This window comes from Rhinolophus sinicus, chromosome 3 (assembly GCF_057876585.1).
Source record: "Rhinolophus sinicus isolate RSI-liver-muscle chromosome 3, RSI-T2T, whole genome shotgun sequence".
In the NCBI taxonomy this organism is placed as follows: Eukaryota; Metazoa; Chordata; class Mammalia; order Chiroptera; family Rhinolophidae; genus Rhinolophus; species Rhinolophus sinicus.
This window is the reverse complement of record NC_142503.1, coordinates 25,442,269-25,468,643: the sequence shown is the minus strand read 5'-3', so window position 1 is coordinate 25,468,643 and position 26,375 is coordinate 25,442,269. Positions and strand designations below refer to the sequence as shown.

At 45.8% G+C, this 26,375-nt stretch overlaps 1 protein-coding gene across 4 annotated transcripts in view; it reads right to left on the bottom strand.

Annotated features, from left to right (window-relative positions):
* Positions 1–4,752: 4,752 nt before the first annotated feature.
* Positions 4,753–26,375, bottom strand: part of EGFLAM (EGF like, fibronectin type III and laminin G domains) — a 150,463-nt gene continuing 128,840 nt past the window's right edge. For 3 of the 4 annotated variants that reach the window (XM_019737331.3, XM_074328985.2, XM_088796491.1), the window contains 5 exons: positions 20,548–20,626; positions 17,601–17,744; positions 11,151–11,234; positions 6,651–6,754; positions 4,753–5,860 (listed from right to left, as the gene is read on the bottom strand). In XM_019737331.3, coding sequence (XP_019592890.3) covers positions 5,706–5,860; positions 6,651–6,754; positions 11,151–11,234; positions 17,601–17,744; positions 20,548–20,626 — 566 coding nt within the window. In that variant the 3' untranslated portion in view covers positions 4,753–5,705. Of the gene's footprint in view, positions 5,861–6,650; positions 6,755–11,150; positions 11,235–17,600; positions 17,745–20,547; positions 20,627–22,992; positions 23,012–26,375 lie in introns of those variants that run through there. The other variant, XM_088796492.1, reaches the window with a different exon arrangement.

Here is a 26,375-nt window from a genome sequence, read left to right as displayed (position 1 = left end):
GGCAGTTGGGACCTTAGGGGAGACCGTACCACATGTTTGGAGATTTCTGTGCCTTTGGAAGCCATTTGGATCTTGAGCAAGGGAGAGAGACAAAGATAGACAAATAGAAAAGCAGAGACCTCATCCCAAATGCTGAGACATAGTGTTCCTCTCACGTCTTTCCAGGAAAAGACAAGTCAAGTGCTCCTGGGAGCCATGCACTTTCTAGGACAAAGATGTCTCAGCATGGGCAGGCAGGAAGAGGAGAGGGAGGGAGTTCTCTGTGCTGTGGGCCCTACTCCTTCAGGTCTTGGCTTGGTTTAGGGCTAGGCAGGGGCCCAGGGGAGCACATTTAGGCTCGGAAATAGTTTGTAACAACTCCCCCGAATTCTGGAGGTTATTTGTGGAGGAGAAGGCAAGGGAGGGAAGGGCAAAGACCTCAAAAGCAGACCTCATTGTCTGTCGGGGGGGTGGGCCCTGAGCCCCACTTTGACAGAGTAGCTCTAGTCTCTGCTTTCAGACTTGTTCAACCCAGAGTCCTTGCAATAAGAGAACTATGGAAGACAGATTTGGAGCTGTCATGAGAAACTGGTGAGCAGACACTAGGGGACAAGCCTGTGCCCAAACCGATCCCCCCCACCTCCCGCCCCAAGACTATACAGCCAATGACAGCTAACCTGAGGGAGCCCCAGAATGCCACTGAGCAATCCTACGTCCTTGGGCAGGCTGCGTCTGAAGTTCAGGGTAAAGGATAGTGAAGTATCATGGTTGTGTCCTCATCACGGGACCAGCACAAGTCACCTGGTCTTTCTGGCCAGCCTCTGTTTTCCCGAGTCAAATGTGCCATGCCCATCTGCTCTGGCCATCATCAAAGGAGGGCTGTGATTTAGATCCAATATGTGAACACTCTTTGAACGTGAGGTTGATGTGCAGTCACTCATGGGGCCTAGCCCAGTGTCAAATTGGATTAGTCATTTTGCTGCCTGCATACAGCCACCTGTAAGCTGGAACTTCCCAACGATGGCCTGTCACTTCCACTAAGACCCACCAGCTTCAATGCCTTCAGACCTTGTACTTAGTGGCTGAGGTAGGGCTGCTTGTATTTCCCTTCTGTGTTTACTGTGTGCTCTGTTCAGTGTGTCCTGCTTATCATGCTGTTGAATGACCCCATTCTCCATCTTGGAAAATAACTCTGTAGGAGTGGGCAGAAACAGCACAAATCTCTTGTTTTGGATCTGAGTTTGATTCCATGCTGGTGGCCCTATCCCCTCTGGGCTCCTTCGGGGTGACACCCTAGAGCATTTCCTTCCTGCCTTTGATAAGTTACCATGTTTCCCTGAAAATAAGACCTAGAGGGACAATCAGCTCTAAGGCGTCTTTTGGAGCAAAAATTAATATAAGACCCAGTGTTATATTATATTATTATATTGTATTATGTTATATTATATTATAAAGACTCGGTCTTATAGTTAAATAAGACTGGGTCTTATATTAATTTTTGCTCCAAAAGATGCATTAGAGCTGATTGTCTGGCTAGGTCTGATTTTCAGGGAAACACGGTAATCACACATCTTTCTCAGCTAAGGGACTGGGCTGTCGAAGGGCACTCCTGTACCCCCACCTCCACCTTCAAGGGGAGCTACTGTGTGTTCCCGCACTGGGCCAGAACGGGAAGAGGCAAGGGTGGGAATGGGTAGCAGCTAATGCTTTGTCCAAGCCCCTCTCCTGAAGTCGTCATCCTCTTTCTACTCGGAGCTAGAATTCTCTGCCTTTATTGTCCCCAGCAGCTGGGCCTCTACAGGTTGCCCCTTCGTGCTTCCCTCGCAGGGAAGAACAGCCTTCGGGGGCCAAGGGTTGGCTGTCAGAGCTCTGAGAGGAGCTGGGAGCCCCTCCTACTCCCTATTCTTCTTCCTTTGGGAACTTGCAGTGCTAAAAACAAGCTTTCTGAGAACCATATTTTTCTGGGTTAAAGGTGAAAAATGCAGTATTTCCTCCAAGTGGAAAGCACTCAGCCTGCCAGCTCTGGGCACATTTCCGAGATCTTTCTTCCCACTCAGGGAGGAGGCAGCTCCTTGCAAGGGGGAGAAGCGGGGAGATGGGCGGTCAGGGGAAGGCTCAGAGGAAGTCGGAAGGAAAGCACCAGTTACACTTGAAACCAGGGCTGTTAGTATAAGGAAACCAGAGGGCCTGTTTGTGTTGGATCAGGCCTGGAGGCTGGAACAGGACTGGGTCAGGAAACGAAAGGCACATAAGAGGGTGGAGAGCAGGGCAACCGTTGCAGAGTGAGGCCTGACAGGGCCAGGGTCATCAAGCTGCCACCTCATGAGCTTCTGAGGCAGTGTGGGGACAAAGAAGACACCCACAGACCTTCCTGAGAGAAATCCCATGACTGGGCTTAGAGGAAGCGCATGGAGTTGTCCAAGTCAGTTTTAGTAGGAAAAGCAAGAACAGACAGTCCCTTCCCTCACCCCACCCTGCAGCCCCCCTTGAGTAGAAAGCCTGGAAAGTTCTGGGGAATTTTCTCAGATCCTGATTGTGGGACAAAAGCTTTTCAGGAACCCATGCTTCATGATATCCTTCCTGGGCAGGATGGGGATTGCATTAATCTCTGAGCTCCCTGGCTATTCCTAAAACTCTGAGCCAGGAGCCCAGTCTTCTCCAACATGCCTCTCAACGGAGCCACTTACCAAAAGCCTGGCACGGATCCCACCCTCCTGCTAGTTCCTCCTCCGCAGAATCACAACACTGCCAAATGTTAGACAACAGGTGGAAGAACGAGGCAGAACAGGGAGGCAGCAGACAAGGCTGGAGGAGGGGCAAGTGCTGCCCAGCGGACCTGGCCTGGCTGGGCCAGTCACTGAGAACGTCACAGACTCTGTCCCTCCTCCCCCTCGGGTCTCTGCAGAAGAACTATTGTCAGGGGCCACCTCATCCCTATTGCACCACTTCTCCCAACAACATATGACTTGCTGTGGTGGGTTGATGATAGTATTGGCCCTCATTTTTCATCCTCCCTATTTTGATGCCCTTTGCCAAGTGACTTAGCTGTTCCTCTCATGATGGATGTGGCGTCTGTTTCTTCATCTCTCGAATCTACGAATTTTTTGACTAACAGGATACAGCAGACATGTAGCAGTTCCAAAACTAGGCTGTGAAAGACTTTACACCATTGTCATGTGAAGGGCATGTGAGGATAGCCCACTGGTCCCGAGAGGAGCATGAGAGCCACAGGGAACGGACTCAAGTCACCTCACCATCCCCGCCGCGGACATCCTAAATTAGCCAACTGCCTCCCTTGTGAACAAGTCCCACGGAGACCAGGAGACGCGCCTAGCCAAGGCCAGCCAAGATCGGCAGAGCTGCCAAGCCAACCACTCAGGCATGAAGTAATAAATACTTACCCCGGTATGCCACTGAGGTTTTGTGGTTGTTTGTCATGCAGCATTATTATGGGAAGAGGTAGCAGATACACTCAGAGAGAAAACTGGGAACCCACAAACCCAGGCTGAGCTCATCTCAACTCTCATGCCCTCTGAACTCAGGTCTAATCTCTCAGCTTCAGGACAAAGTTTTTATTCTCACAACTACCTCTACTATAAACTCATCCCACACCTCCTGGTTTTTATCCACTGACAGGGTGAAAGAGCCTTGCTCCTAGCTTGCTCTTACTCTGTTTTCCTACCCAAAGACTCCCACATGATCAGCTCCTCTTAGGTCCCCATACCCTGTTGCCCTCTCACCCGCAGGATCTCTACTGCCCTGAATCCATCACTGTGTTAACCCCCCTTTGTAGCCCCTTCTGCATCCCACCCAAGTTGGTGGTTCAGAATCCCCATCAACTGCAACACACGCCCAAGCCCACATCCCTGGGTCATTGCGTTTTCCTCTGGATCACACTTGCATGAAACAATGGCTCATCTACAGCACAAGTCTTCTGGCTTCAGCTCAGCTGGGTATTTTGCTAAAATCACCATGATATTTTTGGCTGAAGGTAATTGATTCAAAATGTGCTATGAAAGCTACTCTATTCGTTCTTGGGAAGCATGGCTCTGGCAGTCTCTAAGGAAAAGATACTGAGGTGAGGGGGTTTGGGAGGTGGTAAAACCCACTTTCTACTACATGGCTTTTCTCCGAACTGCACTCACAAGAAGACATATGTAGGAGAGGATAAATTATTATTGTTGTTGTTGTTACCATTACTCCCCTAGGAGGAAGAATCCTGGTCATCAAAAGGTCTGAAAGACAGGAGGCAGACGGTTAAAGCATAAGGTGAACGTCTCTAGTTTTTTATTCATTGTATAGAATTCTTAATGTGCCTAAACTGCACTTTGCACAACGCTCAAAGTCTTTGCTGAATGAATGCTGGACAAACACAAGTCGAGCCCTGACTGGGACTTAATTATAGACTCTGCTATGATTTGGATCATATTTCCCTGCTCTTTGGGGGCAGCATTCATTTCACCTTTCCCTTAGCATGTCCTGTCATTGCGGATCTGCCAGTGAGCCAGCTGTCGCCAGAGTCACACGTGTGAATAGCAAAGGGGTGCGACCCATGGCTCAGAAGGAAGCAGCCCTGCTTCTCATCCCTCAGCATAGCCTTAGAAACACTAATTCTCTTAGCGTCCATTTCTGGCCACGGCCTCTGCAAGGATCAGGAACACCTCCACAAATGAGTGATGCTTAATGGACCAGTTCTAGCCTTCTTCATCTCCTTTATTCACATTTACTACAGACATGCCCCCTCTCTTAAAACAAAAATGACAGTGACCAATCTCAGTAACACATGTGCCTTTTAATCTGCTTATTTTGGAAGCTTCAGATTCATCTCCTTGAGCCATCAACGTTTACGAAAAAACAATGGTCAGCTCCCCAAGAAAATGCCTCCCCCCAGTTACCTATCCCACTCCACTGATGCCCACAAAGGGCTCAGACAGGTCTCCTCTGGGAAAACACTTTTAGGAAGAGTGCAAAGAATTCAGGGTCCTCCACCCAAACTTGCAAAAGTATACACTGTGGACAATCTGCATCTATAAAAATATACACATACAAAAGGACAGCTACAAAATCATGGTGCCCATTTTCTTAGAGTAGCATTATAAAAAGTAGGGATTTCTCATTAAAGGTAAACCTTAGCAGGGGCAGCGTATGATTATGATTCTGTGTCTAGTCTCTCCACCTCCTTATTTTCATGGAATAGTCAGAGCACACTGAATCAGCCAGTGAGGAGTAAAAGGGGTTAATCCTACTAATTCATGGGCCAAGGTGAGAAATGTGAAGTTCAAGGTCACACAGTCATTCTGCTGTCAGTAAGTATCATGAGTCAGGGAAGGAGAGACGTATTTTAATACCGCCCTTCGGGTATTTCTCTCTCTTTTTTTCTTTCTTTTTTTAACGCACTATGAATCACAACACAGTCATTGAGCTACAACAGACGGGCTCTGGAATTTGCCTTGATGTGTGATCTCTGGCAGCCACCACACTTTCAATGGACAAAATTCGATGCTTCCTACAGAGAGGATTCCATTGGGTTGGGTCCACAGAGTGTCAGCAGGAAAGACCACACAGGGAATCCTGTCTTTGTTCTAGTTTCTCATCAGGGTGTATTTTCTCCTTGATGACAGGAAACACACCTGGCCCGTGCCTCCGTGAATGGCATCAGGCAGGGTCTCAGGCCCCTGGGCTTCTCAGGCTAGAAAGCTCTGTCCCTTGGGGAAGATCAGCTGGCATTACTTGGCTCCACAAGTGTTGATGTTTTTCCCATCCATGGCGTCTTCCACGAGGGAAATGTGATAATCGGTGGACAGGGTGAAATGAGAGATGCAACCCACGAGGCCACGCATGTATTGCCTGTTAGTGTGTAGAGCAATTTCCTTCATTCCACCTGCCAGGAAGCAAGAGGGAGACCGCGTGAGCCAAAGGGGCGATGTCTCCTTAGGACAATTGAGTGTCTACTGACCGAGGATCCCTTGGCTGATATGGTGAGGGCTGTGGGTCCCTTGAACGGCTCAGTACATCACACCTAATTTATAATTATCCTTGAAAGAACAGGTTGACCTGGATCAATCTGATACACAACCAGAGGCTATAAATACCTACCTCATGTGTGATTTCTGACCCAGTTGGCTACTTCAAACCAAACAGCATCTGGTAAATTTTGAAATGTTGTACAATGTCAACAAAATGTAGTATGTAGTTACAGGTGATGTCATCATAACCCAAAAGAAATGCACTGATGCTGAATGCTTTCAATTAAGTTCACTTTTAGAAACTATCATATGGCTAGAGACATCGTTTCATGCTTACGTATCTGTACTAGCAGGTTCTAAGCTATTTAGAACTCATTCTAATTCTGAGAGGAGCCAGAAAAAGGAAGGATCCTCCTTCCACCCAGAGAATTTGCAGAGCTATATTTAGCAGGTTCTATAAACAAGAAAAGCATGGCTTTCCTGGTGGATCGGTCCAAAGCACAAAAGCATCTAAGTATTTCCTGCCCCCTCAGCCATGAGTCAGAAGTTCAGAAAATGGGAGAATGGAAGATCCAAAGAGCTTCCTGATTTCCAGATGTGACTGATGCAGTGACATGCACGGCTTCGGGTAGCCCCAGCATGGCAAATGGAGGATTCACGAGAAAACGCACTGGCACAGTTTAGATTTGGTCAAAGGTCACTTACCCACATACAGGGCTCCATTGATGTTGAGCTGCCTCATCATGCCAGGTGATTTGCCTGTTCTGGCCCCATAGTCGTCCACCGTTATCTTTCCCGATTGGCCATCCCTGTAAAAACCACCACCATTTTTGGAGCTTCATTCAATCATTCATTCATTTCAGTAAAAATGTATGAAAGTACCTACTATGTACCAGGTGCTATGATAAATGATGGTGCTGCAAAAACAAAACAAAACCAACAAAACGAAAAACCACATTCCTGGCCCTCAGGAGTTTCGGTCTACTGAGGAAGACAAAACAAACAAATTGCAGATGACAACTCTGTGTCACCACTCTATGGTGGAAGAATGCCAGCATACTGTGGAATTACACAGGAGAAGGAGGGGGCCAGGGAAAGCTTTTCAAAGGAGATTTTTTCTGAGATGAGGTTTGAAGGCTGAGCAGGTCGGGTGAAGGAGAAAGCTAATGCAAACAGGAAGTGGCTACGGCAAAGAGAAAAAAGACAAGCGAGTTAGTACAGACTGAGCATAGAGAATTCTGGAGTTGGGAACAGAGTGGTGAAAGATGAAGCCGGAAGCTGATGGTGAAGGGCTTAGTTAGAATTCATTCTGAAGCTGGGAGGGAACTAGGAAAGAATGTTAAGAAGAAGAGTGGTGGTGACACAGTGACACATGGTGAGTTCTAAGCACAATGGGAAGCCAATGAAACAGTTTTTGTAGGTAGAGGATTACTCTAGAGAAGGAAAATAATGACTTAGAAGTTTCTGAAGGACCCACACTGTCACTCAAAAGTGACCCTGAAGACAGTGGTGTGGAGGTGTTCATCTATGGCAAGGGCTTTGCAGTTTTCTGAGCTGGTTTCCAAAACTATCTCGCCCCATGAACCTTCTTTAAAAAAGTATATGTGCTTCTATTGCTCTTGGGGGTATGCCAACCCAGGCCTCGCTTCTTTTATTTTTTTTCTTTATAAGTTCTTTATTAGTCTTTTATGTTTCTGTTTTATAGCAAACAGTTCTTGTTTCTCGGGTTAATTACCCCTCTTATCTCCTGGTGATACTAATATTTTTTTTATCATTTTTTTATTCATAGTTTCTGTTTCCTCCAAGTTGTTTTGTTATGTCTATTTGTTCTGACACTCATCTTTCATACTGAAGACCTTTTTCAAATGCCTCACAATGGCCGACTGCCACGTCATAGTTAAGTGCTGAGTTCTAAAAAGCAGGTTGGAAGCTCTGTGTGCAGGATGAGGTTTTGCTGAGCGTGGCTTGATAGTGTTATGATTTGGCTCAATCATTTCCTTGAGGGACACCTGGATTTTCTACTCTTCTAACTGTGTCTGGCTGCCAGCATTCCGGAATCCCAATAGGGAAAGAATTATGGAGTTCTTAACATTCAACATAAGATCTCTCACATACCATGTCCCCCCAAAATAAGACCTAACCAGAAAATAAGCTCTATCATGATTTTTCAGGATGACATCCCCTGAACATAAAACCTAATGCGTCTTTTGGAGCAAAAATTAATATAAGACCCGGTCTTATTTTGGGGGAAACATAGTAGTCTCCAGTCTTAATTTGTACAATATACAGTAGTCCAGTATTTAGTAGACCCGTGTCTCCCATTCCAGAGACGCTTACTTTCTCCAGTGAATTGACTTATTTTTCCATAAGTAGGGAAAGGACCATGTGCCAGATACATGAAGTAGAGAAGAGGCTTGAGCTCTAACTTCTCAAGTAAATTTTTTAAACCAATTTTCTTGCTTTTAGCCCCTCAGTTGCCTTCCAGAGGTTCCTGGCTCTACCTCTTTTTTTTTTTTTTTTGCAGGGTAGAGGGGTACAATGATATATGTCTGATTGCCCAGGCCTCACCTCTGGATAGCAACTAGCTTTAGAGGTATTTCTCCTGTTCTGTCCTCACCCTGAAGACCACACACTGCCTCCCCATTTCGGATATGCTATTTGAGAATCTCATACCTGGTTGCTGCGATGGGCAATGCTCCCAACACCTCGCTTTGCCTGCCCTGCCTTTTCCCCCCATTACGCTAAAAAATTCCATTTTCCACTTTATTTCATCAGTCTTAAGAATTTTTCATTTTTTTCTGTTTCTGAAATGAAGGTATGTCTTATAATCTACGGTATCTTAGATTTGAAAATAAACGTGGCATCACCTCTTAACCTAATAAGTACTTCTTCATTATGCTTATTACTGGTTGTCTACTGCCTCCCATCAGAATGCAAGACCATCAAGGCAAAGATGCTGGTGTTACTCAATGACGTAGCCCCTGTGTCTGGAATAGTATATGGCTCCTAGTGGTAGCTGATTGAACAAGCAAACTTCTGGTGCTTCAGCTCCTCATCTGAAAGTGGAATGACTGGGCCTATTTTCCAAGGCTATTCTGGGAATCAGAGATTACGCATGAAAAGCCCAGAGCATGGTACCTGATACCTACCTGCTCTATAAAGAGGGTAGAGAATGTATTGTTATTGTTGTCAATATATCACCATGCTTCTCCGTAAAATGCAGATTATAAAACCTAAGTTGCTGTGAATATTAATTGAGATAAAGTATGTAAAGTACCTGGCATCCTGAAGATGCTTAATAGATGAAAATGTGTTTTCTCTTTTCTGCTAGTATTAGTGCCTGCAAGACCAGGATTACTCAGAGCAAATCAGCAAGGTTCCCCTTCGAGAGCTCCTCTACATCGATCCCCCTTTCTCTGACCCCGGAGCCTGCCGCACAGGATCCATCCAACCCTTCCTGTCATGGCTGACAACCATGGCTTTGACCCAGTCCCTGCTTTGATCTGTTGTACCATCCCTTCTAGGCTTGTCTGAGCCTCTGGAACACAGTTCACAATATCTGCTTCAATCCTCCCATCTATCCAGTTCCTGGTCTCGGTTCCTTCTGTTCAGCCCTCACTGCAGCCTAAGACCCACTAGGAAAGGTACCAATGATGACAGTAGTAAGAGCCAAGTCTGTTAAACCATCTTTATAGTGCCAAGCTTGATGCTCTGACATAGGAAGTTCTTCTGATGAAACAGTCCCTGTCTTATCCCTCCAAAATATCTGACATCTTAGCTGAGCTGCACCACGGAGTGGGATGGAAAGAGCTTTGATCTGAGATTCTAATCTTGGCTCTGCCCACAAACAGCTGTAAAGTCTCGGGAAAGTCACTTAACATCTGTTTCCTTAGATGTCTAGGAAGTGCCTGGAATCCTCACCAATGTGTATCTTGATGCACATAATCAAACCACAACAATTTTGAGGGTTTAAAAAATCTTTCCACAATGTCTGACTGTCCTACCAGCCTTCACTATTCAAGGAAATGGAGAGCAGCGTGTTCACAAGATGGGAGTTACAGAGATCAGATGTGGCCAAGAATTCTATGTTCCTCTGGAGGTTTCTGAGCCCTTTTATAGATGAGTAAGCGAGAGACATGAAGAACTTAGAAACCTCATAGTCTACATTATCTTGGAGTTGGGTTGGACTATGAACATTTTAACTTATATGCTGGAATGTATTTTAGATTAAGCCTATAAATATTCACTATGGGAGGACATTCCTTTTTTCAACAAGTCAGAATTGGGGCTTCATCTAAATCACTGTCTCAAGGGCTTTCCAAGCCACCTGGGCGACTGATGGCACAGACCTGCGTCTGTATCCTCACACATCCTTTCGGATATCAAAGGCAGGCACCGTGTAAGTGAGCGGGGTCCAGCAGAGCTACTTCTACCACAGCCTATATGTGAGCTGAGTAGGAAATTGGTCACAGTAGCCCCGTGTTTTCCAAGCCTCACTCATGACCTCGCTCACTGACCTTCCCAGGAAGGGCTGTGGTAAACTCTCAGGGAACCGACACCAAAAGCACGGTTCAAACTCATCTCCTGGAACCTTCATCTAACATGGTAGGATTGACATTTCTTCATACAGCTAAGTGTGGGCCTGCTGTTCAATTTCTCAAAATTTATTGTTAGGAATATGGACATAGGTAGCAAAACTATAATTTTAACAGAATGATTCACCCAAAGTTAATCAGAAGCCAGGGGAATGACTTCTGTGAAGGGGGAGATGTGTAATTGGGGCAGGTTATACTTGGTTTCTAAGGTTCCAATAATAAAATGTAAAAGAGGGAAAGAAAGTGGGTAATTGCCTACAAAATGAGATTTGAAGCATTCCTCAAAATCTGCTGCCCAGAAGTCTCATCTCACTAGAGATACGCAGATCTCACTAAATAGCAAGGTCCTCTCCCAGTTTAGCCACCAGAAAGTTATTTCCCCGGAAGGTCACTATTGAGTAAAGATTTGAAAGTTCAGCCTCTCTGCCCTGTGAGTGTCAGTAAAGGGTACAGGAGGGATCTGCTGGCAAAATGTCCTCCATGACCCAGATCAGGAGTACGTGACGTCAGGCAAGGTTGGGGAAGAGGACAGTGGGACTAAAGGGACTGGGTGAGCACATCCCACCTCTGCTGAGCTCCAGCTCTGTCTCACTCGGTGGTAGGTACTCACCTAACAGCCTTGACTCGGTGCCACCGACCATCGTGGAAGGAACCGTTCACCATGATGGATGCCACGCCACTGCCCAGGTTATAGCTAATGGCATCAGAGAGAACAAGAGAGAGAATAGAATAAAGCACTGAAGGATAGGCAGACACTCATTCATAAATGGTTCTCATTGCAAAAGGTCTGTGGGACTCAGAATGTAGATTCCTCAACACAAAACAATGTTATAAATTAGGTTTCCAAGCTAGGCGAGGAATGACCAAAAAAAAAAAAAAATGTTTTTAATTGAGGCAAAATATGCATAACATAAAATATACCATCTTAACCATTTTTAAGTGTACAGGTCAGCGGTGTTAAATATATTCACATTGTTGTACAAGCAATCTCCAGAACTCTTTTTATCTGGCAAAACTGAAACTCTGTACCCCTTACCCATTCCCCCTTTTCCAGCCCCTGGTAACCACCATTCTACTTTCTGTCTCTATGTATTTGACTGCTCTAGGGACTTCATATAAGTAGAATAATAGTGTTTGTCTTTTTGTGACAGGCTCATTTCACTGAGCATAATGTCCTCAAGGCTGATTTTTTTAAAGCCCCATGTTCGGAAGCATCAAGTAGGAACAAGAAGGACTTTCTCCTTTCTAATATGTTCTATGACATTGAATAGTATCCCTTCAGAATGAATGTCCACCCAGAACCTCAGGATGTGACCTTAATTGGAAATAGGGTCTTTGCAGGTATAATTAGTTAAAATGAAGTCATACTGGATGAGGGTGGTCCTAAATCCAATACGACTGGTGTCCTCATAAGAAAAGGAAATGTGGATACAGACAGACACACACAGGGAAGAAGACCATATGAAGATGGAGGCAGAGATTGGAGTGATGTATTTATAAACTAAGCACGTGAAGGATTGCCAGCCATCGCCAGAATCTAGGAAAGAGATTCTCTCTCAGAGCCCCCAGAAGGAGCCAACCCGGCCAAGACTGCACTTGGACTTCTAGCTTCCAGAACTGTAAGAGAATACATTTCTATTGTTTTGAAAGCCACCTAATTTGTGGTAAATTTTATGGCAGCCCTAGAAACTAATACATGTGTTTTCACTTTTTACAAAGCAAAAGAAAACAAAACAGAACATTGCCCAGTAGGCTGAGGCCCAGAGAGATTAAGGGAATTTGCCTAAAATCCTAACGCTAATGTATAAGACTTGAAGTTGGTATCTTATCTGCACCCCCTCCATTTTACTCTGATCTTTGGTCCACTCAGTAGCTTTCTATTTTCTATTTCTGTGTATATTTGCCCTGATACCCTAAGGGTATCAGAAGACACACACATGTTGTTTACCAGAGAGAAATATCCTTCTAAGTCCAGTGTTCATTCAATCATTCTAATTTAATTCAATTCAACAAATATTTAGTGAGTGATTATTCTAGACTGGGCACTGGGCCAATTGCCTAGACCTCCTCTTGATAATATAATAAAGCCTATGTAATCATGCTTTTGAAGGAAAATGTATCCCACCCAGGACAACGCTCTCCTTATCTGGTAAGAGGACATGTTACTCCTTTACCTCACTGGAAAGGAAGAGAAATGAAGAAACCTGGATTAGCTCCTGAGCGCTTGCATGCACTCAGTCTGAGAAAAGAGCAAGAACAGAATGTGTTTGGCTTTCCCCAGGGAAAGCACTCCGTGTCCTTTTTTTTTCCTTCCTTTAAAAAAAAATAAAAGAAAAGAAATAATGGAGGCTCAAAGAAGTCACACACAGCCCATCAACATTTAACCAAGAATAGAACTTGGGTGACTTGACAAACTATGAGACAAAACTGTGACTCTGACCCTGAAAAATCCACTATTTTCTAATGAATTTTCCCACATCAGTGTCTCCTTTGTATGAAGCAGCCTGGAGGTGGAATTTTCTGATTTCATTATTTAGTGGCCAAATGCTTGTTGAAGTGAATGAATATGAAACAAGGCTGAGAGCTGGTTGGCAGAAATGTAGCTGAATGACTGTCTGGCTTTTATGAGACGCAGCACGTCTCAGGGTGATAGAAAGAGCATGGACACGTGGATGAGACTAACTTGCCTTGATTCCCACTCTTGCTAATTACGAGCTCAGTGACCTTGGGCAATCTGTTTCATCTCTCTGAGCCTAAGTTTCCTCCTCTGTGAAATGGGGTAATTATACCTTCCCTGAAGGATCACAGGGGATATAAGTAAGATAACATATGTAAAGACCATAGCACACAGTAGAAGCCAAACAAATAATCCCACCACTCCAAGTATGTGCCGTATTTAATGCATCTCGCATACACGGTGGACAAAATAACTGGAGGAGGTATTAATAGCAGGAAGGAGGAAGTTGCCTCCAAGAGTTACACTCGTCAAGCCTCTCCTGGAAGAGTAGTCATGTGTGAGAGTAAACCAGCAGGCTGTAAATATGTAACCAAAAAGGTCAGGAACACCCACTTCTCAGAATAGAGGTGACCTGGGTATATAATTGCAGGGACACTAGACTGGCATGTGATTGTAACTCAGTGAATACAACCTTTTCAGTTGTATTTAGACAAAGGATGGGCTTTCCTCTTCTGTCCTTCAGCCTGCTAGAATGCCTGTTCACGCAGAGAGCCAAAATGTGCTCAGGGAGTCAACACTGAATCTAGCAGACAGGAATCCAGCCATCATTTGTGTGTGTGTGTGTGTGTGTGTGTGTGTGTGTGTGTGTGTGTGTTGGTGGCGGGGGGCGGTGGACAGGGACACAATACTTGGTTGGTTGGCATCGCCATGGCCTGAGTCTCCACCCCCACCCCTACTCCATTTGTTTTCAGACCCTCCAGATAACCTGCTTCTCCAGATACCCTGATGCTTCACCCTGGAATCTCACTTTCTTTTATATAATAATAAATGACCAAGAATAGTGGTGACTCTTGTCGGGAGAGGGCATGACAAAGCCTTCGTGGGTGTAGGAAATATTTTGTTTTGTGTGGTTGTTCCACAGGTATTTACATGTTTGAAATTATATCAAACTGTACACTTAACATTTGTGCAGTTCATGTACATTACAATTCTTTTTTTTAAAAGTAAAAACATAGGCATGAATGAAAAAATGAATAAAGACATGTCTGTTTTCGCTATCAATGTCCTGTGAATCTGGTGGGCATGGATCGGGTATCTTGATCCAAGTTTCCCTACTCAACTTGGCGTGCACGAAAGGCTATGAGGCTGAGTGGCGGTGGGCCGCCTGGAAGTGCCATCAGGTGAGGCTTTTTGGGGACCACTCAGATGCCTCCATGTGGTGAAACTTCTGTTCAATTGTGCCCCCTTCAACCTGTAGCACAGGGCACCTTGCCATTGTCAGATCTGTTCCCATTGTCTGTTGCATGAAAATGATGTCAAGGTCACATGGAAAATGAGTGGGAAAGACCATCAGTCAAGTGGTTTTCACAAACCTGTTTGCTGGGTTTTGTGTCCCACATATAATCATAAAACAAAATGAAACCAAAACAACAAAAAAAAAAACCACACCCGTAGCTGAGTACTTTGATTCCTTTTCTTTTACTTAATCTTGCAGAAAAACTATAAATAACATTTTTTCAGAGTTTCATTGCTCCTCCTTATTCTCTGCCAGAAGGGATCAGCAAAAGGGCCAGCATTTAGGTGAAGAATGAAAGTCAAGAAAGTTGAGAACATATTTTATTATCTTAGGTTTCCTATTGTTTGCTTTGGACTTGGGTCAAACACTAAAACTTCCAATATGGTCCTGTCCACCTAACAGACTAATTCACTGTCTAGGTTCCATTGATGTAAGCTGCTTGAAGGTGGGGCCTATGTCTTCTTAAAAATCATAAAAATAATAATAGCTTCACTTTATGAAGCAGTTATATTGTGCTAACATCCTTACAATGTTATCGATCTGCGGTAGGGGTTTTTAGAACATGGAAAACACTTGATCAAGGATAATAATTTTTTTTTTTTTTTTATAATTTTGATAATTATTATCACTAATCCTAGCTATGCCAGGCCCCACACTAAGACCTTTACGTGAATGAACTCATTCAACCCTCACAACAAATCTTTTCCTTCCATGGAGAGGTCGGGTAGCTTGCAGGGGGTCACGTGGCCATGGGAATCACGCCTGTCTGACTCTGAAGCTCATGCCTTTGACCACTTCAGACCCTGTTTTACAGGGTGTGGTTCCAGATTGTGTCCAGATTCTGGCACCTCAGGAGACGTGCTCCGTCAGAATCTCTGGGTGTGGGCCCAGGAATCTGCCTCTGAAACAAGCTCCCGCCACGACTCGCTGGAGACTGATCCTTCCAAACCACTGGCCTGCACTCTACGTCCTGTGTGTGCCCAGCTCCCACAGCGCTTCCCTAGATCTGTGCTGGGTGAATGGAAGTGGGGAAGTAACTGCTCAGAGGAAGGAAACACAGGGGAGCAGCAGCTGTGGCCCTAGGCTCAGGATCCGGCACAGACGTCTGCCTCAGCGGTCGGGGCTACTGTGTGTCCTTTACACAGCACACAACCAGAATTCCAGGCTTAAAACAAAACAAAACAAACAAACAAAACAACAACAACATGGGGCCAATTTTCAGAAACCTGAGAAAGAAATGGTAACATAAAAAATATGTCCAGGATGGAATTGTTTGAAGGGTGCCCAGGGGGTGTGGGAAGGTGGGGGTGCATATGGGGGGCTAGCCAGGGCCGGGTGTGAGGGCCAGTGGGAGATTGGAGATGGCCCTGAGCATATCGAGTTGCCCTGTTCAGCTGGGGTGGCTGGTGAATAGGTTTTAGCTGGCGGTTTAGGGGGGGGAAGTTGGCCTCTCACCCATGGCTGAGCTACTGTTTCAGTTCGCTTTTCTGGGCACAATCAAGTACTTGAGGCCTTGGCGAGGTTAACCACAGGAAAACCACAAGAAAATGGCTTTGCAGCAGCCAGCCTGAAACTGGGGTGTGAAAAGTTTGGTGTTTGACCTTGGGGGGAGGAGGGCAGAGGTGGTGAGAACTGCTCTCAGAGGCCATCCTCTAGCCTTCAACCACACACTTCTCTCAAAAGTCCCCAACAGTCATAGGATTGCCTTACGTAGCACACTCTGCTGTTCAGGGGCAAGCATGATGTTGCAAAAGTGGCATTTCCTCTCAAAATGCTTTTTATTCACATGGAAAAGACTTGTATTGGCTACTCTGGCAATCAGTAATCGCCATGCATGACCCACAGAAGCCAAGAATTAAATCTTCATCTTCTACGTAGTTCAGTTACCTTGCCTTTGTCTATTTCAATTCCAGTGAATTCCACATCACTTAGTGAACACTTACACTAGACACCAGAGAGGGGACTAAAGAAGGAAAAACCAGAGAAATCCCTGCCCCCATGGAGCAGACGGTCTAGAGACTGAGCTGGAGTTTCAAACCTTAGCGTGCATCCAAATCCCTTGGGTAAATTGTGAGAACAAGGATTGCTGGCCCACGTCCACAGTGTCCGGTCAGGGTCAGAGCCTGAGAATCCACATATCTAAGGAGTTCCGAGGTGACAATGATGCTCCAGGGGCCACACTTTGAGAATCATAGATCTAGACAAGTTATTTCTAACTTCAAGTGAGGCTGTGCCATCATGATCGCTAGAGAAGCTTTTTCATATTACGCAAGCCAGTCCCTACCGTGTGGGTACCCAGCTCCCACCCACTTTGGTGGGGAGAAGTTACCAGGCAATCCTTTAGCTACTTCGTAGCTAATCATCTGAAAAGTTTGAGAGCAGTCTAAATTCACTTAAAAGAGATAAGAACTTGGGGGACTTATCACCCAAGAAGCATTTACAAAAACCCAAATGATGGGTTGACCTATGGAGATACAAATATGTGGTTTGTTCTTCTTTGCAGTGGGAGACTGGAAAGCGGGCATTCTCCCTCCCAAGGCTGCTCAGTTAATCCGGTGCAGAGTCAGAATTTAAAGCCAGGTCTTCCAACTTTAGATCTTCCCATCTGCCTGAGCCGGTGAGCCCTGAGCGGACCGTGCTCAGTATATCAAGTTCCCTTTCTATTACTTTCTAATTTGCAAGTGGGGAGCGTATGATTGAAACATGCTAGAACAGGGGTCACAAAACTGTTCTGTAAGGAGCCAGACAATACATATTTTAGGCTTTGTCATACAGTCCCTATTAAAACTTCTCTAGCATGAAAGCAGTCCTAGACAATATATAAATGAATCCGTATGGCAGTGTTCCAATAAAACTTCATCTACAAAAATTGGTGGTGAGCCAGATTTGGCCCTCAGGCTGGAGACTGCTGACTGCTGCTCTTGAAGATGGATCCCGCAAAGGAAGACCTGGAGCCTCCACTAAGCCTGGTGTCTCAGGCAATTCCAGCAGACTGGTTAACTTTTGTATCACTCCGTTTGGCATAACCTGTACCATCCGAGAAAAAAACGCAAGGTGATCCCAAAGGCAGCTGGCCAGGGGGTTACCTGAACACCAGGGCTCCATCTCGAAGGCCCAAGGAAATGAAGTCACTGTTGGGTCTCATGGGGCTGTCTCCCCTCCACATCAGCAGGCCATCTTTGGCAGTTGTCTTAAACCTCATGAATGCATTTGATCTTGATCCTGACACCCTGGAGGAAATACACAAACAATTGCACCAAACCAACCATTCTTCGCCAACATCCATTTCTGCCTTTTTTTCTGCCAGCCCCAAGAAGCCAGACAGAAGGATAACCTGGCGTTTCTGACACTCACCACCAGGAGATTAGAATTGGCATCAGCACCAGAGGTGACACCACAGGCCTACAAGTCTGCTCACTCGGCAGCAGTGTCTCCCTCCTCAAATATGGGGTAACCCCATGAGAGGACATTTGATGAGTCACAGATTAACTAGACTCTCTGGTCTGGTTACACCCCAATACACCCCTCAGTCCTCCTTCTCTCCTATCCTACCACTCAAGGGTCCTTGGGAAAGTGTTCCCCACGCCCCAACAGAACAGTGTCTTAAGCGCCAAGAGGTTCAAGCTGGCAGTGGCTCTGGGCTGTGATCATGCCTGTAGATGGCCAGCTCTGACGGTGACCGTCCTTGAGGGCAGAGGACTGACTGGACAGGTGAGGTACTCTGTTAGGTCAGGTTCCAGTCCTACAGCCATGGCTAGGCATTGGATCACAGGCTTTTGTGCTCTTATCAATTCTTGCGAGTAGACTAGCTCAGAAAGCCATTCTCACTAAAGTGATCAGTGTTTCACCTGTTGTAGGGAGAAGAGCGAGTATGAGATCTTTAAATAACAGGTGAGATAAGAGCAAACATAATGTAGTATTACTACTAATATAACACGACTGGAAAAGTCTCTTTCTAGTCTCCTATCACTTGTACCATCCCTCTGTCTACATACTTGGCGCTGTCGAGTACATTAAGTTCAAAACAATGGAAAGGACTTTTGTGTAGGCTTCCGAGAGCCTGGTCTAGACAGGAAGAGACCAAGGCTGCCTTCCCCATGCAAGGCCTTGAAGTGGTGAGGGAGAAAGGCAGAAGCAGGGTCCATGATGATTACTTCTCCACCTGGCCAGGTGCAGAGCAATCCAGCCTTGGCCCATTCCCTAGAGACCTGCTTTTCCCAATCTTTTGTTCCAGGCTTCTTCCTTCCACCACTTGCCTTGGATACATTGACTGGTAGAAGCCAATCATGATGGTTCCATTTCTCTTGCAGTGATTGGTTTAGGGATGGGCATGTGACCACTATTATCCAACGAGATAGATAGAGGAAATTTATCAGGAAGATTCCAAGAAAGATTCTTTTCCTTTTAAAATAAGTCACATGAGAAAAAAAAAGTGTGGTTTTTTTTTAACTTTTCTGTTGGATATTTATAGCTGATTTATAGCCATCTTATGAGGGTCTTATGGACAGCTGTCTTACAACCGCAAAAGGAGTAGCTTCTGGAGAACATGCTGAGGATAAGACGACAGAATGACAGGAGAGACTTGAGTCTTCGATGATACAGTGAATTCTGTGAATTACTCAAGCCAGGATCTAGTCTAAGTCTGGACTGTTCGTTATATGAAATAATAAATACCCGTTATGTTTAAGACATCTTTAGCTGCGTTTTCTTTACTTGTAGCCAAAGGCATCTAACTGAAGTAGACCCTGAACTTGGCTTTTCCCTGCAACTTCACACATATGCATGTGTACATGTACATACACACATGCACACAAGTGCCATCCGAGTTTCTCATGCCTCCTACTCTCGCCAAGCCCTGTACTCCCCCAAACCACCCAGTGCCTCTAAGCATCAGGGGCCTGAAGACTTGGGCCCCGGCACACTGTCCCTATCCTGTGGGGACTCAATGCCCTTCCATCTTTGGGGAAACGGGGCTGAAGAAGGAAGCGGGTCTCTCTTGGCTGGAAATCCATTTTGCCTTGGCCCCATGCCAAGACCACCTAGATAAATACAACGTGGGATTAGAGAAATGAAGCAATGCCTGTCTGTCTGGTGTGCGTTCGGAGTTACCAAGGTTATGTGTGTCCAATGCCCCAGGAAAATGTCTTTCAACCACTTTTATTCCTGGAAAAGCCACCAAACTCTGCCCTTGTGCTTTTAGCACTGGGTGCTTTTACCTTAAAGCTTTGCCTTAAGGAACAGTCAACCTGAAGAAGAAAAATTCTGGAATGACCGTGCTGGCGGCAGTGGGTGATGGCACACCGTAAACTACAAAGAACTAGGGGAGGGAAAAGAAAGCGAGAAGAGGCAAGCTGCAAGCACCAAAGATGAGAATCGCTAGGGGCAGGACTTGGCTAAGGGCTGGCTTTCCCTTGTCACGTAGCCAGGGTATTCCAAACCAGGAGAGTGGATGCCAGCGGAGGGCATCCTGTGCCACCAGGGGTTCACAGCCATGGTGGTGACTTGGGCATCTACTTGTGCCATGTTCCTGTGTCCACATGAAGAGAGCTGAGGAGCCCCTCACTGAACTGGCCAGAGTCTGAAGAGGACAGTGGACCTTTGCTGATGAAGATGCAAAGTGGGAAATCAACGTGGAGCTGAGGGAGCACCAGAACCCTTCCATTGCAGGCTCCAGACTGTGGCTACAGAACAGCGTGAAGCTGATCGCCCAGGCTGGGAAATCACACTCATAACCCTGGCTTTAGGAGTTATGAATACTGGGAAACCTGAGGCAGGGCACGCTCCTCTCTCCAGGCTCTTTGACCAAATAGGGTTTGGGTTATTTGAAAGGCTGCCTTCTTCAATTTATTTTTGTTTTGTTTTGTTCTAGTTTCTGTGTTTATTTTCTGTTGTTTTTTTCCCCTGAGGCCACGGCTAAACTGCCTTCTTCGAGAGAATTATCTTCTGGCACGTAAGATAAGAAAATGCCTTGGGAAAGATATTGAGAAATCAACCCCCAGAGAGATAAGAAGGGTGCCTGATGACACTTATTACCTCTTGAGGATATCTGGATTGTCATAGGTCAGGTAACTGCGGCCAATAAACTGCGGAATCTCAATGGCTTCTGTGATGGCTGCGACAGAACAGAAAATGGAGGTTACATGGAATGTGGCTCTCTTGACCCCGGCACTGAACCACGTGGCAGAAAAACACAAAGAAGGCTAGCTCCTGGAAATACGACAGAACAACTTGTCAGCTCCTTCCTCTTGGCTGCACACACACACTTGGCCAGGTTTGGAGCTGCCTGGTCTGATGGCCTCACATTGGCATCTCCCTCCTGTCCCCTCCGTGAGGCTGGCTGTCACTGTTGATGCCCTCAGCACTACTGAGAAGGCCTTATACTATGCTCTGAAACTTGAACTGTGCCAGTTATTCTTGCAAGCCAAAGAGAGCAGGTCTTGGGACATGTGGGGAACAGCTGGGGGTAACTCTAGATGTTCTCCAAGGGAGGCAGAGGAAACAATCCCCAACGAAGCCCACCAGAATTTCTTGATTTGAAGCCAAGACTCCCCAGAACCAATTCAGCCATGACCTCAAGAGATTGGTGAAGTACAAGAAATGAGGCTTTGACTCTTGTTTTTACAAATTACCTTCCAGTGTCATATTTCACAAGATCTTCACCACAGTCTCATGAGGTAGCAGGGAGTATGGAAAAAGGGGCAGGTTGGTTATTCCCATTTTATAGAAGCACAGAAGTCATGGAGGATTTGCCCAATATCATACAGCTGAGAGAGCAAGAGCCCATAATTAGACTGGCTCTCCTTAATTCTGGTCCTCAGCCCACTTTTTACTTCCCAGTATTTTAGAAGTGTATTGCCTTCCTCCCAATTTGTCATCACTTTGTTTTTCTGAGAATTCACCCTTTTCCACACACTTAGCAAAAGAATAGGTTGTACAGTTGTGTTTGGCATCAAAACTTGGGGATAACTTAGGTGATTTCTGCCAAAGAGATAACAGCCATATCTCTTTCCTCTTTAGAAAGCCACAGAGATGGCAGTTTAAAGAAATTATGGTAGAATAAATCTCATTTCCAGTGAAATGTGCAAAACAAGAGAGAATTAGAGTTTCACACAAAAAATATGTGGTTGGTGCAAAGAAGACACTGAATGAAGAACTCTGCACCCAGGAGAGAACATGTGTAATTATTTGACACTACGCACAATAGGAGAGTTTAAACTTAACTTCTACAAATTTAAAAAGAGAGAGAAATAACTGCAAACCCCAAAATCCAATGACACGGGGCTCCCAAATGTAAGTTCCTATGCTGGCACGTCACTCATAGCATGTCCCCAAGATCTTTTCTTAAAAAGTGAAAATAAAAGAGAACAAGAAAAGCAAAGGAAAAGAAATAAAAATTTTAAAGGTAGTTTCTGAGGTCACTATCCAAGAAATTGCTTTATTGCTCCCTGAAGTGGCACAGGCCAGGCCGGACAAGGGGCTGCCAGCCCAGAGGGCCCATCAGGGCCAGAGACAGAGATGAAAGACTCCTGTATCTTAAAATTCTGGGCCCTACAACCAACCTCTCTCCCTTCTCGTTAAAGTGGGTAGGAGGAAGAAGGAAAGCAAAGGAGGGAAGCAGAGAGGGGAAAAGAAGTGAGATGAAAAATAGCAAGAATGAGTAGAAAGACCAAGGAGAAGAGGGGTAAAGAAGGGGAAAACTGGAGTGAGAGGAAAAGAAAATGCCAAGAAAGAAAAGGAGGAGAAGCATGAAAAGAAAAGGCAGCCAGGTGGACAGACGGCAGCCCCTGGGCAGCACAGGAGAAGGGAATGGAAAAAGCAAGGAGTAGAGAGAATGGACAGAGGAGTAAAAATAGAAATAAGAAGGCAAGCATGGAAATGAAAAGAGAAACACAAGCACAAAACTACAGGAGGTAAAAGGGAGCGCTTAACTGGGATGGCAGGTCCTGACTTTCAGGATACAAGTGATGAGAAGGGAGGAGGGGGAGGGAGAACAGTCCAGCTGATGGAGAGTCCTTCCCAGAGCTAAACATAACCAAGGCACCCCTGCTGGGTTTGGCTCACCCCCAGGGCAAGAGGCACAGGCTGGGCCTGTCCCTGCTGTTATTGGCCAGGGACGTGGGCCTGCGGCCAATAGCTATGGCTCCCCTGGACTCCTGGAGATGGTCAGGATGTGCTTGTCACATGTCAGCTCCGCACACGGAGCCTCAAAGGGGTCTGTGTGAGCCTTGTCCAATTGCCTGTTAAGCCCCCTAGTGCCAGAGCTTCCTGAGGTCCGGCTGGGACTCAAGTGCGTTCTCAAGGCTTGCACTTTTGGAGGGAGGATTCCCACCAGCGTGGTAGTAAGTCAAGTCCCGCGCCACTCACCCCGGTTACCCTCTGCATGGGGTTGGCCAGCACATGCCCACAGCCTGGCCAGAGCCCGCCCTGGCATGAGCCCAGAGCACTTTCACAGTCTCTCATAGGACTTACTGTACTTACTATTGAGGCAGTGGTTCCCACACTCTGCCATGTGCCAGCGTGAAACAGAACAGGGAAAGTCAGAATTTCAGGCATTGTAAAATACCAATTACTTTGTTCACAGAGGACTGGAAAGCAGCCTTGTTTCCCTTGTAAAGCCCTGCAGAAGGCTCAGCTCACCTCCCCTCTCGGCTTAATGGTGAGGGTGGGGGTGGCAGTGGACCGAGGAGATGTGTATGAGTCATCTGACCCCTCTGAGGCTCCCCTGACCTTGAAATGACAATCCTCGTGTATTTTAAACCTGGAGAAACAATTCCTTGCTAAAGAGTTACTTACCTTGTCGATGATTATTACTTTTCTTGGCTCTAGGCTACATGTGAGAAAGGAATGATAAGCCAGCCAGCTGTCTGTTTTCTCTCCAGTATGGAAAACATCACCCGAATTCCCACCCCACCCCCCTGTGCAAGATTCCAGAGCTCTGGTTAACCCTCCAGAAATAACACCACTGAACACAAAATGGTGAAAATGTACTCATTGTAGTTAGTATACATTAATATTAATTATTAATATTCTAAAACCTTGGAACTGGCAGTGGCCATCTAGGCTTTTCTGGCCCTTTGTGGTTTGTGTCAATACTGCAAACATTATATTTTAACCTAACCCTTTATACCTATTTTTTTCTACCTTGCCTTTCCCCTACCCACCCTCTCACCTCCCCACCCCCGATGGTGAAGACCTTACCACCGGGGTGATTTGCTCGAAATATGTTTTTGTCACAGCCTCACATTTATACCTAAAAGCTTGTGCCATCTGGTGACACAAAAAACACCCCCGTGAATAGCAGCCTCAAAGCACGTTTTCCATGTGAGGGACTTGAAATTCCCAGAAGACGGCAAAGAGGTGAAGTGAGTGCTGGCTGCTTCATACAGTCACAGGATCACAGCAAAGGAAGGAACCGGGAGTGCTGTAGTGTAGCTTTCCCAACAACCAGGCCTCCTCTCAACAACATCCTGACGGATGGCTGTCCAGCCCGAGGAAACACTTTCCGCAGTGGGCAGCTCTGTCATCCCCAGGGCATCAGCCACCCTTGTGGCACAGTACTACTTGGTACAGAATTCTTGTTACAGGAAGTGGACTCTGTAGCCACAAAGTAAACAAACAAACAAAAATCTTCCTCTACATACCAGACCTCAGCTATCTAAGGACCAACATCTAGGCTGAACACTCCCAAATTTTTTATTGTTTAATCATACACCATCCTAAGAAAAGAAATTCCCTGTAGTATGCATATTTTATTAATTTGTGTTTTTATACACTGGGTTTTCTTAAAATATGGACTATATTTACTGAAGCTATTTTTCATACACTTCGCCCCCCCCCAAAAAAAAATCATCCAAATCAGACCCAGCAATATGATGTGAATTTACTGAGTACAAGTAAAATGTCCTAAATGTTGTGGATGTGGTAGGTCAATATAGATCAAGCCAGATCTCATCTTTTAGGATCCTGTATTCCTGACAAAACAGTGCCCTAAGCCCAGGCATGGCCTCCGTAGCTGTGGGTATGTGTAGAGAGCACGGATCAACTCACCTGCTGTGGAGAAACACCCCCATCTAGCGGCCTGCAGGGTCCTACATGGTGTGAGTCCAAGCTGTTCTGTCATGAAGGGACAGAAAGGGAGGACCAGGGCTCCTAGTTCTTCCCCAAGTAGCCTGTCTGCTATTGCCTGGGAGAACTCAGGGAGAAAACAGCTGCACCCGGTACCCTTGGTTTGGACATTCAGATCATAGCAAACACTCTGAGAAGTCCCGCAGAAGAGAGAGTTGTTTAACCGTGTTTACCCAGCATTACCCAAACCTATTTGACCACAGAATCTCCCTCCCATTATGTACCTGGAAATATATGTGTGTCTGTCGCTCTGTGTGCAAAACAGTCATTAACAGTCCTCACAACTTAAATTTTTATATGCAACTTGTACAATTCTGCTTTAACTTATTAGTAACTGACTTGGATAGAACAGCTACGAGGGACTGGGACACGAGGTGGGTAAATTTGGATGAGAGTAGAACGAAGAAAAAAATCTCCAAGCATGGGGAGTATTTTTTGATGAGGGAGGCCTTGTTGAGACCCCTATGGTGAGATGAGAAGGGGGCTTCAATATTGGGGTACTGCATGGGGTGCTCAGGTCCGAAGTGGAAGAAGGCACCTAAGATGGAGAGCGCCCACACGAAGGTATGGCCATCCCCAAAGTCAAGCCTTATGGTTTTTTTTTGTCACCACAAGAAGTAATAGCTGGGAGTTAGGAGAACCTCTGGTTTCTCCTGTCCTGGTTTCCTGAGGTTGGGACAGAAAGTCTCCATTTTCTGCAGCTTTTGCTTCAGGGAGCCGGTAGTGCCCTGAGGGCAGCCCCGGAGCTCAGTGGGCACTCCATGCCCACCTCTGTCAGGGCTCAGACTCTCCTGCACCTGCCCCTGACTTTGCAGGGACAAAGGGGGCTCCCGAAACTGCCACAAAGGTCTGGGTGCCTAGAACCAAGCCTGGATTTGTCTGAATTTCGGGCCTTAGCCCTCTTGTGCCTCCAAGAGGTGAGAATAAGTGTCCCATCTTCTGACCAGGGCCCTAGTGGAATGTGCCTGCCTGCCACAAACTTTCTAATGAGATTAGAGAAAACCAAACTCTCTGAGGATCCTGAGAACTACATTCCCGATGGAGAAGGTGCCCCTTGGTATGGATTGAATGGGGCCTGGTGCTGATGATTTCTACACCATGTTTTTCAATGTAAAAGGGCAGGTTTAAATTCTGTGGGGGAACTCTTGGACTAGGTTCTTACTTTTGAGGCATGACCTGGTTTACAAGCGGGGGGGGGGGGGGCAAAAAACAAACTTTTACATACATGAGGCTATGAATTACCTGGCTGGATTACACAGGATTCTCTCTGATAACCAAGGATGGCTTCTAACCATTCTGGATCTTTCAAGCTAAGCACTTACCCAAACTTTTAGAATGTTCTCTTGCATCTCTATGGAACAATTGTAGTTGCCCATTTCTCTTCCCTTTTTTTTCCAATCCTTACCTGGGACTGGATGCTTTTCCCAGTATAACAGCAGTCTACATGGCAACGGCATACCACTGTGTGCCTGGTGGGGCCTGGAAAATGTGTCCTTAACGGCATGAACCTGCACCCAGAGCCCCATTAATCCTCTGAAGACATATACTGTGTTTCCCCGAAAGTAAGACCTAGCCGGACAATCAGCTCTAATGCATCTTTTGGAGCAAAAATTAATATAAGACGTGGTCTTATTTTACTATAATATAGGACCAGGTCTTATATAATATTGTATAAGACTGGGTCTTATATTATTTTTTGCTCCGAAATATGCATTAGTGCTGATTGTCCGGCTAGG